General features: G+C 45.2%; 1 protein-coding gene across 4 annotated transcripts; it reads right to left on the bottom strand.

The window, feature by feature from the left end:
* Window positions 1-2,958: 2,958 nt before the first annotated feature.
* On the bottom strand, window positions 2,959-12,364 carry LOC106488439 (protein mono-ADP-ribosyltransferase PARP12-like). 4 transcript variants are annotated; one of them, XM_067289865.1, is made up of 9 exons: window positions 12,340-12,364; window positions 10,985-11,025; window positions 10,425-10,557; window positions 9,517-9,637; window positions 8,278-8,368; window positions 7,025-7,103; window positions 6,094-6,224; window positions 4,101-4,252; window positions 2,961-3,550 (listed from the first exon to the last, which is right to left on the bottom strand). In XM_067289865.1, the coding sequence occupies exons 3-9, from the start codon at window positions 10,482-10,484 to the stop codon at window positions 3,270-3,272; spliced, it is 915 nt and encodes a 304-aa protein (XP_067145966.1). In that variant the 5' UTR covers window positions 10,485-10,557; window positions 10,985-11,025; window positions 12,340-12,364; the 3' UTR covers window positions 2,961-3,269. The 4 variants fall into 4 exon arrangements, with proteins under 4 accessions (XP_067145968.1, XP_067145966.1, XP_067145967.1 ...); XM_067289867.1 differs by lacking the exon at window positions 12,340-12,364 and having other exon boundaries at window positions 2,959-3,550; window positions 4,101-4,248; window positions 6,105-6,224; window positions 10,985-12,135; XM_067289866.1 differs by lacking the exons at window positions 10,985-11,025; window positions 12,340-12,364 and adding an exon at window positions 12,167-12,204.
* Between the last annotated feature and the right edge of the window lie 1,131 nt (window positions 12,365-13,495).

The raw sequence follows: 13,495 nt of genomic DNA, 5'->3' as shown, positions 1-13,495 counted from the left end.
TTTCCTTTTCAGAACAGGCCATCGACTTTGCTTCTTCCTCCTTCTCTCACACAAGCAGAAGACAATTTGTTTTAGGAGTGCGAGCGGATATTTGTCTAAAATACACCAAAATCTCTTGCTCAGGGGGTCTTCAGCAGATACCCGGTCCTTCAGCAGAGCCCTCTCCCTTTGGTCCCCTGCAACTGCCACACTCCTGCGAATCGCCCCGTGGAGGTCCGCTGGCACATGTTGCACAGATTAAAGCTACAGTATTCTCCTAACAGACAACGTATTTGAAAAGTGGTAAAACCGTTAGTGAAGATGCCACCTGCTCATTTTATTTCATGCTGAAGGCTACTTTCCTTCCTACCCTTCAGCAAAACAAAGTCTCCAAAGCGTGCAGGCTCCAGGGCAAGCCCACCCCTACAGCCACCTATCCAGTTCTGGCTTTGCTGCAAGAGAAAACAACAGACTCCACAGAAATCAGTTTGGCTACTCACAGAGTTCCTCACACCAGACCTTTTCCATCACCATTTTGGTGGCGCTGAAGTTGCCTGTCACACGTGTCTGAGTCAGACGTCATTTAACCCTTTCTCATCAGGATAGAGAACTCTTAAAATACACACTTTTTCGGGGGGGGGGGGGGAGAAAAACCTGTAAATCTGTCAGATCCACACTTAATGCCTGCCTATAATTCTACATGTTGCTACCTGTTTGCCAGTATTTCTCTTCTAAAACGATGTTCAGGAGTGCTTTTGTTCAAAGTTTCAGCACTTTAGGATACACACAAGTACTCCAGAGTTAGCAGGAAGTTCAGCTCTTGTGGAATAATGGTCTGTGATTATCCGTGATCCTCCCTGCTGTGGGGTAAACTGTGGATACAAAGGGTGATTTGCGGTCTGATGCCCATGTCGGTGAGGGGTGAGACAACGCCCAGGGCGAGGCGGAGGTCTCACCACTTGACATTGCTCTACCCAAAACGACACCTGGGGCAAGGCAGGAGTCTTGCAGCCTGGTGTTGTTGATAGGGGCAAAAGAAAAAAAAGGCCAGCAACCATTGACACCCTCTGCTGAGCTTGACAAGGACCAAGCATCCCACAGGGTTTGACTGAGCCCCACCTTACCAAGAGTATAAATTCAGTGCATAAACGATCCTCCATTTCAAGGACAAGAACACCAACCTACGGACAGGTCGACAGGCCTGGATCTCTCTCCTCCCCAAAACAGGGACGCCTTTTTGGTAAGGTTTGCGCTTCCGACAACGTTGGACGTTACCCCAGGAAAAATACCATTGTTGAAAGCGCTTAATTATCAGTTTGAGCTCAGAAAAAGTAGAATTTGTTGCAGTAGGTGCATTTATCACCAGCAATCCTGAACCTGTTGATCTGTCACTTTAATAAATTATCTATTTTGATCAACCTTGCGAACCTGACTCAGTGAAAGCCCTTTTGAGGAGGGCTCTGGCAGGCAAAGTTGATTACCCCTTGTCCTCCCTTCACGCGACAGTAACAGCTATGGAAGAAGTTTTAGCAGATTTCTAATAACAAAAAAAATCTTTCACGAACAAAGACTTTTCTCTTTTATCAGTGGTTTCTGCTCTCAGTCCCTCACCTACTGAAAATATTCTCAAATCTTTTACCACTGAAAGCCCTGCTGAAGCTATAGGTTTAGTATCACCTTAAGGCAGTCAAAGTCTGTGCTGCAGCCTCCCCTCTTCTTCATCAGCGTTGGCACAAGCACTTGTGTAGCAAGGCAAAGCTGGAAACTCTTCTTCCTGAACACTATTTTTTGGGTTTGTGGTGGGGTTTTTTTGTTTGCCTTTTTTGTTGTTGTTGTTTTAAAGTCAGTTTTCAACTAGATGAGTGCCCTGGATCTGATCCTCGCCACCCTAGTACAGTCACTAGCACTGGCATAGGAGAAACAGCAGGAATGCACATCTAGAGGTGGAGGTAGGAAGGCCCCTTTGGCAGTGCCACAAAATTACACTTGCCTAGAGGGACCCTGAAATAATGTGGGCTCCTCAGGTAGCACTTCTACTTCCATTTTGACCAACAAAGTCAAAAATAGCTACTTCCCAGCAGAGTCACAAATCTCAGTGCAACATTACAGCTCCATATACCAGACCCCTGCCTGGCCTTTTAAAAATAATACTCAGGACCTAATTTCTGAGATTGTGCAGACTTTTCTCTGCACTCGGACACAATTTTTACTTATTCAAAAACCTACTTTTCTTCCAACCCTTCTCTGCATGCTTACATTCATCTTCTCTATGTCCATATTCCTCTTCTTCAGATGAACACAAATCCCCTTTTCAGCAATCGGCTTGCCACTCACCATGAGCTTACCTTCCCTTGGCCCTCCTGAGGAGGTTGGCATCCCACCCTGAAGCCCCCTTTGCTGTGAACAGATTTGTCGCACACCACGCATGGTTTCTTTCTCACAGCAGGGAAGAATGAGGGAAGCCCATCTGTATAAACATGTCCTTCCACAGCATGTTTTCTCAAATGGCAAAACTCTTCCCAAACCCTTCATCTCAGCCCCTGTCCTGCCCAAAGGCTGCACCCTGCTTGCCTGCTGATGGGGTCCTGGGCGGAGGAGGAACAATGCTGCAAGGACTGAGGCAGAATAACAGCCCCAAATGGCCATTTTTTGGCCTCTTCCCATCCTAGCAAGCCACACTCATCTTCAGTAGCTGGAATATCCTAAGTTCTCTTCACCTACACCTAAGGAAGCTCTGCTACAGGACAGGAAGTCACCCCGTGGTGACAGGGCAAGGACACTGACACTTGGGTACGGTGTCACCAGCGGGATGGGCAGACTTGATGTGGAAGAATAGGGTAAGCAGTGCTAACAGCAATGTGATCAGGAAACAAAATTAACAGTGGGGGTGTAGTTTGCTATAAGGCTTCCAGGATGTAGGAACTTAATGCCATTTACTGGAACAGCAGGTTATGACTCCTTCCTTGTATACCTTGATGCAGATACTTTCACCTTTCTTCCTTCTGCATTTCCCACCCAGTCTCCCTTCAGCACATCTGCCCCATCCCAAGCTAGAGATAAGGCAGAGGTTAAAATTTAGCATTTCCAGTGAGCGGAATAGCCCCTGCCAAACAAACTATGTCCAAAAATCCTTCAGAGGACTGGTCTTGGTTCATTGCATTACAAAATGTTCTATAGCATCTCAAAGAAAATTTTGCTATATATAGCAAGTACTAAAATTGTGCATACATTAAAAAAAAGAGATTTATAAAAGTATCTCAGAGTCAGTTCAAAGAAGATTCTGCCATTCTTTATAGGATCATACAGCTGGACCCTTTGCTATACTCCAAGATATAGGCAGGGTAAATCTGATGCTTCTCAAAGATGACAAAGATGGAAGGATCCTTTGGGTCATCCACACAGCTGTCGTAGAGCCTGTTTGGATTCCCAGGTCTGGGTGGAGGGCGAAGGTATTCCGAGTTTCCCTGAACAAAGTCTCCAACAAGAACGTGAGCTACAAACATGCTCTGGGGACCAGTGCTGGATGGGCAGTACTGATGAGAATAACTGGCGTCTCTGGCAAAGTAGCTTCCTAGGGAGCAGAAAAAGGCACAGGTAAGAAAATACATTAAGCGAAGGAGCAAATGGCTGCTGTTGGCACTTTAACAACCAACAAGTCAGCAAGCACCTCCTTCTCGTTCCTACCCCATGAAGCTCTAAACACAGCCTTGCCAGGTGTTGCCACATCGGTTGATTTTAAAGCATCAGCAGATGCTGGACACATTTCACCATCCGCCTCGCAGCCCTATCTGACCAAAAGCTCTGCTTAACAGCAGGTACCTGAGGCAAGGAGGGATGTTTCCAGCCCCATCAGAAGCACAGTTGCTGCTGACACCATCTGCAATGGATGCACAGAGGCAGACGGACAGGGCCGTGGTGTCGGCGCCAGTCAGTCCCCGTGCAGCAATCCACAGCCCTGGCCAGCATTGGCAGACCATGCTGCTGTGGCCCCTGTGCCAGCTCCTCCCGGGCCGGCAGAGGTCCTGCCTCGGCATGCTGCAACCCACCATCCCTCAGGGAGCTTCTTCTGCCTCCCCACCATGGCTGGGGCTGCCCTGAAACACAGGATCTTGCCCTCGCACCTCTTCCATACAGCGTCCCATGAGCCCCGCAGACTCGCCAGTCAAAATTCTGCTCACAGATGGCAGACAAGTGGGATGGGCTTGTGCCATGGAACAGGAGCCGCTCGTCCACCCATCTCGATTTCTTGACCTTCTTCATCTGTGCCTTCTGCCTATGGGCAAAAATCAAAGATAAATTATCCAGGTTCAGATAAGGACAATTTCCAAACCCAACTCCTCCTACTTTTGAATCATGGATGAACAGTGGCACAAACCACTCTCAGTGGGTTTACTGCATGCTTTGCACTATGTTAGTACCATACTGCACAGCTGGCTCTTTCCAGACATCAGAATGATCTCAGCATCATTACAGACCATGTCACCCACAACTTCTTACCATGTTAGAGAATAAAAAGACAAACATCTCTTGACTGTGAATTGGTCAGTTCCCAGGTTATGTAAATCCTGAATGCATGAACACAGTTTATAAAACAATGTTGTATGAAGTCACAAGTCATGAGATCATTTAATACGAATGATTTTATAATTTCTATCCATACTTCTATCATAAAAGTTCCCAACTTCTAAAATATCCAGTGTGGAAGAGACTAAGAAATAACAAGAACAAATGTGAAAAACCACAGCTCAGTCATGGTGTCAGATAACAGGAAAAGAAGTTTCTTTTTGACTAACTTTAGTAAGAACCACACATATAACCTGTTAGGTGATATGATTAAAGGATCATCCCTATGCACACAAAGGAGCACAGAGGAACAGCGACAGGAGGGGGACCTCAATAACCTCATCAGAGAAATGAGCCCCTGCCCCAGCCACTCTCTGGGTTGTCCCAAAGGAGCCATCAGCCCGTAGGCCAGAGGAACACCCCACACCATAAGCCAAGGAGATAGGCTCTCCAGGTCACCTTACAGACCAAGGAGGGTCACTACCTTGGGGTGCAGGGCTCGTTATGAGGTGCAGGGGAAGAGCATTTGGGGATTGCATGAGACTTCCTACGGGGTGTTATGGGGAAGGACCATAGAGGGGAAAGGGAGGTACCACAGTGGTTTGGGGAGGAACAAGCATGGGAAAATTGAGGGACAAGGGGATGAAAGGGGGCAGTCGCATGCAAACATGCTGCTGGTCAGTTTGCTTCTCTGGCCATGCCCTGCACCTGATCACCCCCATCCGTCCTGTCTCCTCCTTAAACTCAATTTCTAACTATTTTTCTGGGTTTGGGGGGACTCTCTATTCTGTGTGCATGTGTGTGTATGGAGGTCTACGTGCCAGCAACTGGAGTGGGACCAGGGATCACAGGGGCTGCATGTCTGTGGTGCCACCAGCTGAATGAGTGACGGTACGTATGTCAGCATGTGATCACTAGCAACTTTCAAGCCAGGCTAGCCGGTGTGTAGGATAAGGGACCTGGGATCCAGGCATCGAAGTGGCCATAAGTCTGGGCCACATACTGGAGAGACCAGAGGGTCTGAGAGCTGGCTACTGGAGGGACCAGGAGGTCCTGACCAACTACAGGAGAGACTGCAAGGTCTGGGGGTTGGCTGAGAGACCTATTTGCATGTGTGTGACACAGCTGGGGAGACCAAGGGGCCAGGGGCCAGCAACTGGTTAGATTAAGTGTCTAAGGCCAGCTGCTGCAGGGATCCATGCTGTATCCATATATACATATTCCCCACTAACAGGCCTTTATCCTGAGCAGCCAGAGAGGGCAACAGGATGAGGCCACTGGTGCTATTTGCATTTGCGAGCACTGTGTTTTCTGTCTGTGTTGAACTGTGTGGCCAGCCATGTGTATATGTATATGTTTTGTACATATGCCTGCTGGAAATGCATGATCAGCCTCGCTACTGGGAAGACCTGGGGATACGGAGCTGAGACAGTCTCACCTCTATCAGGCCACCTGATTCGGCAATCCATAACACAGCCTGCGGAGGAGAATATGCCAGGAACCACCAGTGCTTTGCTGTCATCAGAATAACAAAATAAAAGGGATACAAACCACTGAAAAACTTGCCAAAGTGCTGGGTTCTGGATCCTCTGCAGTCTGCGGATGCTGTAATCTTTCATTGTCCTCTCAAACAGCCCCTCAATTTTTCTATATTCACTGGAAGTGTAACTGAGCTCTATCAACTGAAATTTTTAAACATACAAAAAATAAGTGTCAAAGGTTTTCCAGCACTGACTCACACCAGTTCTTCCAAAGGATTCATCAACTCATCCCATTAGAGGAAAAGCCCTGCCATTACAGTCACAAGTTTTTCCTGTCTTCACCAGTTAACCATCATCTCCCCTCCTTCACTCCCGCTTCTCATGTTTTAAATACAGATACTGAGGGCTGGCTGCAAAAGGAAACGAATGCTTCTCCACACTAGCTTCCTTCAGCGGACACACTTCTGTACCTAGACTACTTTTACTTCAGAGTAACCTAGATCAGAAATGCACAACAGTATTCAGGGTGGAGAACAGTGACTATCTACTTCATTTTAATTTGACATCCTAGCTCCTCCTGCATTAGCTTCCCTACAGGGATCTAGTTTCACTACAGCAAATAACATTTTGCCTCAAATATACTGAGAAAATACTTGGAACCTTCTTTAATATGCAATTCACCCAGTCTATCAGAGGATCAGGTGCCTTGGGAGAACACAAAGGAGGGGTTAGAGCAGCAATGGCCAAAAGGCCATCCTTATCCCTGTGTGGTATATGGAAGGGGTCTCAGAAAGTCTCCCAGAAGACTAGTCTGAATGTGAAATTGTTCAACCTTATTTGTTCTCATAGCTCTATATTTTATAAGACAAGTTTAAAAGCTGGGCATATGTCAAGAGCCTTAGCCTTTGGAGCTGAGCATCATGTTTTATATAGTTTACTTCTCAGAAGAATTGATACAGGACGCAGCTCGCCCTACATATTGGAAAGGTAAAAAGATGTACCTTGTACCCTATGTCAGGCAGCGCAGATTGGTCCCATTCCGGAGGGTAGAGAAAACACGTCAGATTTGCGTATAACTGGCTGCAAAGAAGAAAAAGGAGCAAGTCAGTCGATGATACTTCTAACCAAAGCCCCCTACCAGAGAACCAAGACGGCTCTACAGCAGCCTTCAGGCATCTCTGGGGTTTTTTTACACTCCCCATAACAGTTCACCCTGTCTCCAGTTAGGTTTCCATAAATATCCTAGTGGCACTAATGTGTTTCTTGCTGGGTGAAGACACTGGTAGGAGAGTTTCAGTCAAGAAGTAACACAGGCTTGTAGCAATATGGTTTATACAACTGATCCCAGATAACCTCCATTCTAGTTGCTTGAACCTCTAGGAAACTGGAAGGTGAGCCCTCTCCCTCCATCTCCCTCATCTTTAAATAGCTGGTCAGATCTGTGGCCTGCCTCTACCAGCCTCCCAGACCAGCCAGTCAGAGACGCCTCCAGGTGCTGCTCCACCAGTCACCATGTGCTTGACAACTTCTAGCACAAGTCCTTAATAGCCCTCCTGGCATGAATGTTTTCCCCCAAATTATAGCAGTGTTAACATCCATACAGAGGCTTGGGTTTGTTTTTTCTTTAAATTAGCCAAATGGTCGGCTTCAAATATCCTGTCTGCTGGTGAGTTTCTGAAGCCCGAGAAGGCTCTTTTTAAAATAAAGCAGTAGCACAACTAGCTGTTACAGCAGGTATGCTCAATTCTGCCAAGCTAAACTTCCTTTAAAAAGCAATATGACAAGAGTATCCCAAATAAAAGCATCCAGTTCATTTTATTTAGGGGAATTTGCTTCTGCATTTTATTTTATTCTCTGCTTTCTGAGAGATGGCATCTATCTGCTCCACAGTTCTTGGGATGGGCAGTCCCTTGCTTCTACCCCTTACACTGTTTAGCACTGTTAGGGCATAAACCAAGGACTAAAAATTCCCCTGGGGTCAGCCCTATGTGACTTTGCTCTTGCGGAGGAAACAAATCTACTCTAGGGGTCTCTCATGGCTGCCAGAAACTGCTGCAAAACACCCCCCAAGCACATTTCAGAGTTGTTGCAATAGCTTACAAATACTATCATAGCTGACATTAAACCAGTCAGCAAAAGGTGTCTAAAAATGAATTTAAGAAATCTGAAAAAGAATTCTAATGAGGCAGGAAAAACTTCTCAGTAGAAAGGCACTGTCATCTAGAGACGTTATTAAATAATTAACATATGGTACCTTCTCTCTTGTCCACTTCCAGAAGATAGAAGTCTTGGCAATCGGACAACTTTTCTTTGAGTTTCATAGATCAAATTTCTTTGGACCATGTCTTGAAAGAAAAACATGACGACTCAATAATTAGGCAATTTATTGTCAGGACCACATTTCTATGTGTTAAAAAAAAAAAAAAGGAAGAAAAAGGAAGGTAACCCTGAATACTGAAAGGCAATCATCTTTCTACCACTCCTACCCCACCCCATGCTTCATAGTTTGAAGTAACTTCCACTTGTGCTATGTCTGCTTGGAGATCAGCAAGGTCCAACTGAAAACTCACAGAATGTTTCCTTTTGTCGTTCTGCCTTTACCTTGGAGGAGACGGGAATGACTGCTAGCACAGCTTGTGAAGGCAACACCCCAATTACTCCTGCACATGGCCCAGACTTTACCTCCAGGAGCTGCTATTCACATCCAGCTGTTGGCCAGAGAAAACTATATCTGATGTCTGACCTACTGCAGAGAGGTGTTTTTGATATGACAGAAGTTGTATCTTTCCTGGCAGTACAGGATTGTCACTTTTGTGCAAAAAGGCAGTCCTCTCTTTTTGATTCTGTCATAATATCACAGAGCACGCACTGTGTGACATGGCTAGTTATCCATTGCTTCCTGTTTTAAACACCACTTTTTTTATTCATACCAGGGAACAGATCTAAACTTTGGAAAACTAAAATTAATTTTAGGATGATTAAATAAATTATGAATAAATTAGAAACAGAAAAGCATTTCTCAATTTCCCCTTCCTTTTCTGCGGAACCAACCCTTATTTTTTCCTTTGCCGCGCTATGTGTTTTCTCTCTCCATAACTAGCCTGCAAGAATGTCTACCAGGCTCACTTCTTCACCATTTGACATTTCAGTTATTTTTATTTTTTTCTTTCTCATTTCCCCTTTTTGCTTGTGTAAGCCCTGATGCATAAGCCGGATGCCATGAAGAGTTTACTCTCTGTTCTTGTTATGAATATCCAGCATTGCCAAAGATGCTTTTTTGATTATAGATGGACAAGTCTAGAAGCTTGAGCAGGGTATGTCAAAATTGCAGAAAAATGCACGTATTTTTCATGTTCTGCTCAGACAACACTTACAGAAGGAAAAAGACATGTTCAAAGAAATCCAGATGTAGGGTGACAATTGTGTGCATGAAAGATGCTACCTTAGAGTCAGCTATACTGTGTAATGAACTTTATATTAAGAGATACTTCACCTTCAAAGTTTATCTCATATTGCTGAGAACCAGCCCTGAACAACAGAGTGCCTTTCTGATTAGCTAAAAAAGCCTTCTCCAGATCTGCAGATGTTACTGTGGCAGAGCAATGATCCGGATGCTATAAAAAGAACAAAGAAATTATACCTGTTAGAAACTGGTCTTTGGTTGAGACATGCACTGCAGGCACACATCGGTGTTTCACCCATAACCTATTCCCTTTTTATTAGATGACTTTGTTAAATGAAGTTTCTGCAGGAAGTGCAACTATTCAATATAATGCCAAAAGTACCAAAGATACCAAACTATCTTTATTCAAAACTTTACCACCACCCCTCTCAGGACCCGCAGTTTAGCTACCTTCTGCACACTGTTCTCTGGGGATGCTATAACTCCTGCAGGGCAGCACTTCAGCCTTCTTAATGGGGGACACAACACAACATGGGACCCTCCATGGGAGATGTAATACAGCCGGGCAGATAGCCATATCAACAGGGGAGAATAGGGATGTGAAGGCCCCAGGTCAATAACAGGATGCCATTTTGAACTAATCTCTAAGATTTCAATCATTTTGCTCTTTGGGGTCATAGGGGTATCCACCACAGAGAACAGCTGCTAGCAGCAACAGCAAGAAGCGTTCAATCCATGTGGTGAGCTTCAATTAAAAGACTTCAGTCACCTCTGGGAAAATACACCAGTTTTCAAAGGTAGTCTTCTGTAAGCTTTCACAGAGTATCAGCACTGCTTTGAGTGACTATTAATAAGACAATTCCACCAGGGCATCAGAAGAGCATTGCAAGGACACCCAAGAATTATGTAAAAGATACCAATTGTAGAACAATGTGCCCTAAATAATTCTCCAAAGATGGCTAAATGAGAGCTTTTGGCATCAGCACAATGACTCTCACCTGTTTGCCATACTCAAGCCACTGCCCAAAATCATCAAGCCAATACCAGGCGTATGCCATTCTGAGAATAGACAGGCAAGTCTAAGGATATCACCGGGGCAAAAGAGCTGATCAGCTTCTGGCTGCTTCAAGCCTAATGTTGAGAGAGAAATCCAGACTCATCACTGATCTTTTCCAAAGTTGTCAGACTGTTTGCTATCCCTGGTGAGGTCAGAACTCAAATCACTTCCCAGAAAAGGAGTCCCTTCTGGTTTGTGATTAGAGTTCAGCTGTGACCAGGTCTGTAGTTTGGACCCTGGCCACCATTTTCCTCTAAAATATATTTTTCAAAGAAAATAAAACTGGCACAATGAACTCAGTTTGTTATACAACAGCCAAAGGTGCTGTCCACCTAACAGCAGTAAGAATTGACTTTTATGTGATGCATGCTCAGCCACAGAAGTCAGAGTGCTTTCAGAAGGCACTGACAGCATGACCCCTCTATTACTGATTGGGAGAGCAAAGCAGCTGCTCACAGTTACTCAGCAAGCCTCTAGCACAGCGGGGAACAAATCACTTACCAGCCAAGTCCAAGCTCTGTGCTCTGTCCCTGAGACATCACCTCCAAAGACGAGAAGCAGAAACAGGTGCCAGTGATTCACATTCAGAAGATTTTGCTTTACTTGTTGTTGTCCTTCTGCCTCCCTTGATCATCCCAGTTTTGGACCCCCACCCAGCCAACATTTTTCTCTGCACCTCATCACATTGCTACCCCTGCAATTTCACCTTATTGTGGGGCACATACAGCCGAGCCCTGCCCTCCTGCCTATAGTGCAGAGTTTGCAAGAGTCTGTCGCTGAGCTATTCAGAGCTGCCCGAAAAATCTGAAAGCATTATTCAAATGGGAACTGGAAATGATCATTCATTTATCTGGCTTTGACATCCCATGGTGCTTTGGAAGGTCTCATCCATATTCAGCAGGCTAATCAGGGGTAGTAGGTAAGCATAATAGGAGGTGTTCCTGTTTAGAGGTTGTTATGGTACAAAGGTTGACACACACAAAGGCCCGGCAGCCTCCTGGATTTCAGCAATTAGTAAGGAAGGACTGGGTTTCCTTCACAACTCTTTAGCTAGCTGCTTCTCTTTCTTCCAGGCTGCCGTTGCTCTTTGTACACAGTAACATCAGTCAGGCCCATTCCTAGAAAAATGCTCCCAATTCACTTTCTTTCAAATCCCATCGCAGGAGTTTCATGAGATCCTAGATTCTCAGCAGCTTTTTTTTTTTTTTTTTCCTTAATTCTGCCACCCTTTTCCCCCACTCCGTACACAGCAGTACCCTGCTGCCATGGCAGAAGAATTTGAAGCTTTGGGATACCTGGCGTGGATCCCTGCCGAGATCCACTGATCCCCATCTACCCTAATCCCATTTGCTTTCCAAAACCATGAAGTAAGTGCTGCTTTCACTTTCATTTGCTAGCGTTTCAGCTTTCCTCAGGGTTTTTTTCCACTCACCAGCTACCTCCAACCAAAAGGAAACAGAGGTGATAAAGAAGCAGAAATATTCCACTGGTGGGACATGTAGTGTCCTTCACCTTTTACTAAAGATTCACTATCTGGTCTTGTGGAACTGAAAGCTCTCCTGTAAATTTGCCCTTCATTTCTCCGCAGTTATAACTTATATACGTAAAAAGCCACGCTTCCTTACATGCTCTCTATTTCACATGGAGGAACAAAGAATTAATGAAGATAGAAACACAGCTTACGGTATTGCTAACTGCAAGCAGGTGTCCTTCCAGCAGACCTTAAAACAAAGTCCACAAACCACAAACTCCTACTTCCTCTTTCCCCCTCACTGCCCTCCCCTCCCAGCTTAACTTCGTCAAGGGAAAAACATCAGAGCCCAGCACCCGCCACCTCCCTGAGCTTGTCTACTCACAGAACCCCCGTGTAGGGCTGCCCAGCCACCATCTCCGGGAGCTTGGGATGGCAGTCACATGTCTGTGAGTCAGAGGAGCCCTCTTAACCCTTGCTCCACATGGAAAAGGTCCCCCATGTATTATTATGCCCTGCGGAAAATGAAATATAACCAGCCTGTCAGAGCTTCACCTGAACACCTAACTACAAGTCCGTATGTTGTTCTCTCTTGCAAAGTATCTCTCTGTGAGACGTCCTGGCTGCCTTTTCACTGGCCACTACCGCTTAGGAAAAAAAGCTAAATAACATTTCCTTCTGGTTATTGTCACAGACACACGTGCACCAGCCAGATGTGAGCAGAAAGGGCAGGTGGGGCTGACAGCTTAGGCAGATGCATCAGTAAAATCAACATTCCTATCACCCAGCATAGTTTATCCCCATCACTTGATTTCTGCCATTGTGCACCAACAGTTATCTTGCTCCAATTCCTCCCATCTTTCAAGGGGACAGGAAAATCCCACGCCTTTTCCTTTTGAGATTCCTGCCAGGAGCATTTTCTACTAAACTGCATTCCTTTGAAGCCAAAATCTACTATTTTCTAGCAAAGCAAACCCTTAACCTCAATGCAGAAAGTGGATACATACTTCACATGTGTTTTTTATGTTGGTTATTGCATTTTTTAGGGGGGTTTGCAGTCTGCAGCACAGCATAGAGCAACCCAAACCAGCTGAAAGCCACCTAACTGCAGAGTTCTGCAGGGCAGGGAAAGTTAGCCCAGACAAAACTCTGTGCTATCGAGAGTATTTTTATTCCTTTACCTTGAAATCTGAGCCTCCTCTGCATTTTTTTCTACTGAAATCAAAGAGAGGTGAGGAGCTTTCCCAGTCTGATCTCTAGCTTTTAAGTTCAAGAGGCTGGCAGGCTGCTGGTAAAGCTCTGAAGCATAAGCTTAGTGATATGTCAAGCAGTATTAACCACATAAACCTGTTCAGATTTTTTTTTCCTTCATATTATGTGCAGTTGAATTGTCCAGAGCAGTGTTATTTCCTGATGATCCAGTCAGACCAGCTTGATAGTGCTCTGAGTTTCTGGAAGGGCTGCTATTATGAGCACGTTTTGTAGACACAGTATAAAAGAAACCCACAAGTGTGATTATGAAGTTGAACTTCCTATTTCTT

This window comes from Apteryx mantelli, chromosome 1 (assembly GCF_036417845.1).
Source record: "Apteryx mantelli isolate bAptMan1 chromosome 1, bAptMan1.hap1, whole genome shotgun sequence".
In the NCBI taxonomy this organism is placed as follows: Eukaryota; Metazoa; Chordata; class Aves; order Apterygiformes; family Apterygidae; genus Apteryx; species Apteryx mantelli.
This window is presented reverse-complemented; position numbering and strand designations above follow the sequence as displayed.

What these genes read in the sequence shown, in the direction of transcription:
- LOC106488439 (XM_067289865.1), bottom strand. Translation starts at nt 10,484, where the DNA reads ATGGCATACGCCTGGTATTGGCTTGATGATTTTGGGCAGTGGCTTGAG. An exon ending in GGCTTGAGTATGGCAAACAG is followed by an intron (nt 9,638 to 10,424) that starts GTGAGAGTCATT and finishes TTCTTTTTATAG; the next exon opens with CATCCGGATCATTGCTCTGC. An exon ending in GGAAGTGGACAAGAGAGAAG is followed by an intron (nt 7,104 to 8,277) that starts GTACCATATGTT and finishes TCTTCTTTGCAG; the next exon opens with CCAGTTATACGCAAATCTGA.